The sequence below is a fragment of the Chelonoidis abingdonii genome, chromosome 12 (genome assembly GCF_003597395.2).
Source record: "Chelonoidis abingdonii isolate Lonesome George chromosome 12, CheloAbing_2.0, whole genome shotgun sequence".
Classification (NCBI taxonomy): domain Eukaryota; kingdom Metazoa; phylum Chordata; order Testudines; family Testudinidae; genus Chelonoidis; species Chelonoidis abingdonii.
In genome coordinates this window covers 7,027,733-7,033,732 of record NC_133780.1, presented here as the reverse complement: position 1 = coordinate 7,033,732, position 6,000 = coordinate 7,027,733, and the positions used below count along the sequence as shown (strand labels likewise).

Sequence of the window (6,000 nt, the reverse complement as noted above, 5' to 3'; positions counted from 1 at the left end):
CCCAGAGAGAAATACAGACACAAGATACTGACCTGCCACCTTTAGATCCAGTAGTGCTTCTTCATAAAAGATACCATCTAGAACTAAACAGTGGTACTGTCCTTCATCAGAGGGTCTGATACTGAGAATTCTCAAGGCAACACTCCCATTAAGCAGACCATCTTTCAAAAGCTCTGTCCTCCCCTGAAATTCTGGCATCTGCAGCCCATACTGGTCCTTTCCATCACTATAGTGATGAACAAATGGGGAGATCTGGGACCGGAACCACGTCATCTCCATCTTCTCAGCACTCATCCTAGGGGATAGGTGACAGGGTAACACAATCTCTTCACCCACAATGGCAGTGACAGGGTGGTCAGGTCCAACCACTTTAAATTGTGCTGTGGAATGTACCAGGAGACAAAGAAAATAAACTCAGAGAGAAGATCATATACATTTACTCAGTGGTACACATAAGACAGGTCCAGTTTTATGTATTTTATATTTCATGGAGCTATTTCATAGATTCAAAGGCTGACAGCACCAAGTACTGATCACTAGAACACCAGGGAGAAATGCTCTGTGAATGAACACTCTGTGTTATGGATTTACATATGGATTTTTCAAAAGAAAAAAATGTGCAGCTGTTATTCACATATATAGATAAATAAATGTGGACATATTCTCAGTGCTCATCCTGGGTAGCGGGATAACAAAATATGATCATTGACAAGGTCAGTGACAGCATGCTCAGGTCTAATCAGCGTGCACTGTGTTGTTAAAGGTACGAGGACCAGGGCTGGCCCTACATCAAATCATGCCCCAGGAAAGAAACACCTTTGGCACCCCAGCCCCCCCGTTTGTTAAATCTTTGAATACCTTATTCTTTTACCACATTTGTAGCTCATTTCATGACTTTAATGCACAATTTATCTCTGTCTCACAAGATGATAAATTTGCATGCTAGAATCTGTAAAACTTTTAGAAACTTTTTAGTTTTAAGAATAACCGAAAAGTACTAACATCAAGAAACTGAACTATGCATCAACACTGGGTGGACAAGTATTAAATAATGTTACAGTATGTGGCAGACTTAGAATGTTAATAGGGCCAGATTTAGGGGCATTTTACTTCAGACATTCTATTTTCTCTTTGATTGCTGTCAACAAAAACAGCACCCTTAGCCTGGCAGCCCGAAGCCCAGCTCCCCAGGCAGTCACCTGTCCCCAAATCTGGCCCTGACCAGGACACAAAAGAAAAGTAATTCAAAGAGAAAAAATATTTTATATCTGCCCCCTCAGTTCTGCTGCCCCTGGCAGTGCCATGCTCTGCATAGAGAGTAGGATTAGGCCTGGTAAACTAGGGAAAGAAAGTGGCTGGGGACCTGATCCCAATCCTGCTGACGTCAATGGAAAGAATCCCAGTGATTTCAATGGGATTTGGATCAGCACCTCAGGGCCTTGCCAGCTTTCGGTGCTCAGGTTTGCAGTGTGGGAATCCCATTATCACTGAGGACTAGTTGGCAGCTCTTGCAGGCTGTCACCTCCTGTTTTGTTATCTGTGTTCTTCAAACAGAAATCTGTGACCCTAGCGCTGGGATCTGCTCTGCCTCTCAGTATATTTCTGGTGCAATTCAAGGTGTCTGGTTTTTGACACATGAAGCACTAAATGGTTTAGTACCAGGCTACCACCTCTCTCCTCATGTGCTACAATGGTGGCGGAGAGCAGCTGGGATGCTCAGTCTTACAGTCCCGCTGGTTTTAGTGGGAGAAGGATGGTGGTGGGAAGCTTTCAGTGAAGGACCTTCAGCTCTGTAACATCCCATTGGGCTGATACATTTAGAGTCCATTCTCTGTCAGGAAGGGAATGGTTGGAGGAGGATGTAATTGAGATAAGGTGTGTTGGGGTGTTATTAGTCCTGAAGCCTTAGGGAGGCAGAAAGGTGTTTTTAAAACAAACCAAACAAAACCAACCAAACTGCTATTGGTCCATTCACCTTTGTGTTTGCAACTAAAGAGAGAGTGATGGGCTCTTTTTATCAATATAAAACCTAATCATTTTAATGCTTTAGGTTTGTATTACTCCGCAGTAGAAGAGTGTCCATCAATGAGCTGGGCCTTCTTGGCAATCTTTACAAAATACATGTATGAACAAACAGACTGCGAATTATCCCCAGGTCAGATCAAATAGTCCAGCACCAACAGAAACACAGCTAAAAAACAAGAAGTAAGGCCCTGTTCCTGCTCTGTGCTTACATTTACACACTGGGATTACTTCCATTGACTTCACTAGGACTGCTCACAGTGCATAAAGTTCAGCCCATTTGTAAGGGACTGCAGGTCTGGGGCTAAACAAAAACCTCTAGGAAGCAGCAGAGGCCGTGAGGATTCCTACCTGGTTCCAACTTGTGAACATAAACAGTTATAAAATAAATAATAAAACCAGACAGAGAGGAGCCGAATCCAGAGCTGTGGCAGAACGAGAGAACCGTCATCTTCACTGAAACGTCATCTACAACAGGAAGAGTAAAGAAAACACAACAACAGTATAACTTCATGAGTAGGCTGCAGTGATTAGGACATGTGAGATATTAGAGTTTGAGGAACAGAAGATTGCAAAGCACCCATTAAATAAAAATAGGGATAAATGCGTTGTTATGGGAACTCATCTGCATATTATGCAGTGACAGCAGTCGTCTCATAGTCTGCACAAAAAAGAGCAGATCAGTGTAAATTGAGATTAATGTCCCATGTACCCCCCCTCCAAAAAAAAAAAAAAGAGAGATGAGAATTAAGGGCAGGATTTTGAAAATCACTGAGCACTGGCCTAATTGTACTCCACTGAAGTCAACGGGAAAACTTGAAATGACTAACAGGGGCAGCAAGGTTAGACCAATATTGAGAGTTTTAATAATCTGACCCTAAAAATCACACGTGCTGGGAGATTTCCTTTTTCTAATTAAAGTGACAGCTTTAGAATTTTCTCTTCACAACAATCTCATAACCCCTCCCCCCCTCCTTCCCATCATGGGAAATAATAAGCCAATGTAATAGGTAAACCTGAATATGCTGTACATAAAACACAGCAGGTGGGAAATAGATAGCAACAGAACATGTTATGGTATTTTCTTTTTATTGCCATAGCATGTAGGCACCAGTCACTGATCAGGACCCCATTGACGGAGGCACTGTACAAAACATGTAACAAAATCCAGATCTCTGCTCATGTAGGAGATCCCCTCATTCATGGAGCTCTATTCTTGCACACAGACAAAAAAATACACGTGGGAACTTTTTTAAAGTTGCCTTTTGGTATCTGAGATTTTAGGTCACACTCAGGTCATATTCTCAAGTTTTTTTCCGCAATCACAAGGGCTAGAAACTTTCTTTAAAAATTAAAACTGAAATTCTCCCATAATCACAGGACAAGAACAGGTGAGGTTTTAAGGAAAATATCAAATATTTCAAGACTCATGATAAAATTAGGAGAGATTTGATACCACTTGAATAGTTCAATATATGTCATTATACAATAAATGAAAAAAAATGGCCTTCAGAACAATGCAGAAATAACCACAAACGCTTTTTGGGATTTAATTTAAAAATAAATATTTCAAAATGAATTTTATTTCAAGTAAATTTCAAATGACAAAGTTCAAATTAAAAGGAATGAAAAGATTTATCTTTATTATTGCTATTATGTTTCTTCTGCATCATTTCTTAAAGAAAGAATTATTAATTAATAAATAATAATCATCATCATCATCATCATAATGAAAGGCAGAAAATGGGAAAGTCCCAAAACCCACTCCCCCAAAATTAAAGTGTGTCCATTTTTTCCAAATGACGTCAAGCTGTTGGTTTTTTATAAAAAGGAAAAATCTATAAACATTTCAAATCAAACAAACAAAAATCAGGCAGTTTTTTTGATGAAAAATAATTCCCTTTTTTTAATCATCTCCAGAGTTACCCTCCTGAATTCTCCCCACTGATGGCTTTTCACACAGGGAATAACCTGTCTCACACTTTGTTACATGGGCCTGTCTTGCCATTATGCCATCAAATCTTCCCTAAACCCAGGACCATAAAAATCACCCCTACTGGCCACCCTTCTACAGCTCTGTGGCCACAAAGATAGGAGGCAACATTAATTTATCACAGGATAACAATGCAGTGTGTACAAACTGATCACTCAGTGCTTGTTGTGGGTCACTTGACATGCAAACAGAAGATCAACACCAAAATATTCAGCAATACATTTCAAAGGGTGCTTCATTTTAGGCACATGCTTAATTCCCACTGAGCTCAAAATCAATAAAGGCTGTAATTTGTTTCCATTGATTCTGGACAAAACTGAACCTTTTTTCCTTTAAAGTAGCAGAAGCAAAAGGACTCAGTCCCAGCGTCTGACAACAGGTAGGCCAGGAAACCATACTGATTGCAGTTGAGTTTGCAGCTCTGTTTCTTCCTATATTGTAAATACAGGAAGTTCCTTTGTTACAAATCTCCCTTTAACATCACTACAAACTGGATTGGGACCAGGGTTCTTGAGTGAAACACAGTAACAGAGGAAACAAATTACCTCTTGAATGCACTGTAAAAATCCAGCAGTGCCAGGAAACTGATCTGAAATGCAGTTTGAGGGTTTGTATTTTGAATGCACATATGAGATACTGTTTCCATAAAGAGCAAAACAAATTCCCATGGACTTATCAAATCTTTGTGTTAATAACAATCTGTCCAGGAAAAAGCCCTGAATATTACAAAGTCAAGCAGCCAGAGTTCACCTACCTGATCAATCCTTCTGAGACGTTTCCTGGTGTTTAAGGTGCGGTCTGTGCTTCTGAAATCCTCATGCTTTGCCCAGATAGTCCCAGGGCCGGATCCAGACACCGGCCCACCAGGGGCGGCACCTCGGGACAGGGCGGCGCTCCGGGTTTGTTTTTGTTTTTGTTTTGGTTCGGCTGGGGGGAGGCCGTGCTGGGGGGTAGGGTCTTGGGCGACGCGACACTCGGGGGGGTGGGGGACTTGGGCGGTGCAGTGCGGTGCTTGGGAGGGGCGGGGACTTAGGCGGTGCGAAGCTCAGGGGGCGGGGACTTGGGCGGTGCAGTGCGGTGCTCGTGGGGCAGGGACTTGGGCGGCGCAGTGCGGTGCTCGGGGGGGCGGGGAACTTCGGGCTTCCACATCGCGCTTCTCCAACATCCTGCCAGTCCTCTGGGCGGGGCTGGGCTCCCCCACTGGAGCTGCTCCCTGCTTCCCGGAGTGGGGCGATGCTCTCCCTGTGAGGCTGCCAGCTCCTCCCTTCTCTCTGCGCTGGGGATGGGGCTACCCTCCCGAATGACATTTCCTTCTCTCTTTTCTTAACTGGCTCTTCCTACTCTGGCCGGGGAGTGGAGGCTGCATTTAGGGGAGGGAGCTTCCCTCTGGGGTTCAAAGCTGGTACCTGCCTCCTCTGCTCCCTTCTCACTAAAACCTTCCTGGCTGTGTCTGATGCTGGGAATGGAGCAGCACCAGCAGAGGGAGCAGGGAGCTGAAGCCTCAGCAAGCACATGAAAAACTAATGAAGTGGCTCCCATTACAGCGACTGAAGAACTGCAGTGACACCCCTGCTCAATCTCAGGTGCCTAGGACAGAGGCAGCTCCCTGGGATCCAGGCCTGTCCCAGCCAGGTCAGGGCTGCTGGGGAGTGTGAGAAATGGTCCGAGCCTCCCTCAGGGCTGAGCTCTGCCCCTAACGCTCTGATTCTCTCTCCCCAGTGAATGTGACTCTGGATCCAGACACAGCTCATCCCCTACTCGTCCTGTCTGAGGATCGGAAACGTGTGAGACGAAGAGACACACAGCAAGATCTGCCTGCCAATCCTGAGAGATTTGACTGTTGGGGCTGTGTGCTGGGCTGTGAGGGATTCACCTCGGGGAGATGTTGCTGGGAGGTGGGGGATCGGGGAGGCTGGGCTGTTGGGGTGGCCAGAGAGTCTGTGGGGAGGAAGGGACAGATCAGTGTAACCCTTCTGCCCCTCTGA

The 6,000-nt window shown here is 44.4% G+C and overlaps 3 protein-coding genes across 3 annotated transcripts in view; 1 reads left to right on the top strand and 2 right to left on the bottom strand.

The window, feature by feature from the left end:
* LOC116825941 (butyrophilin subfamily 1 member A1-like) overlaps positions 1 to 4,852 on the bottom strand; it is a 20,531-nt gene extending 15,679 nt beyond the window's left edge. The window contains exons 1-3 of the mRNA XM_032782369.2: positions 4,770 to 4,852; positions 2,374 to 2,490; positions 33 to 380 (exon numbers count right to left, since the gene is read on the bottom strand). Coding sequence (XP_032638260.1) covers positions 33 to 380; positions 2,374 to 2,473 — 448 coding nt within the window. The 5' untranslated portion in view covers positions 2,474 to 2,490; positions 4,770 to 4,852. The remainder of the gene's footprint in view (positions 1 to 32; positions 381 to 2,373; positions 2,491 to 4,769) is intronic.
* The window catches only part of LOC116830654 (E3 ubiquitin-protein ligase TRIM17-like), a 241,167-nt gene extending 235,349 nt beyond the window's left edge, over positions 1 to 5,818 (top strand). The window contains exon 5 of the transcript XR_012656910.1: positions 5,735 to 5,818. The gene's annotated coding sequence lies outside the window, so the exon portion shown is untranslated. The remainder of the gene's footprint in view (positions 1 to 5,734) is intronic.
* The window catches only part of LOC116825936 (butyrophilin subfamily 1 member A1-like), a 93,829-nt gene that overhangs the window by 16,152 nt on the left and 71,677 nt on the right, over positions 1 to 6,000 (bottom strand).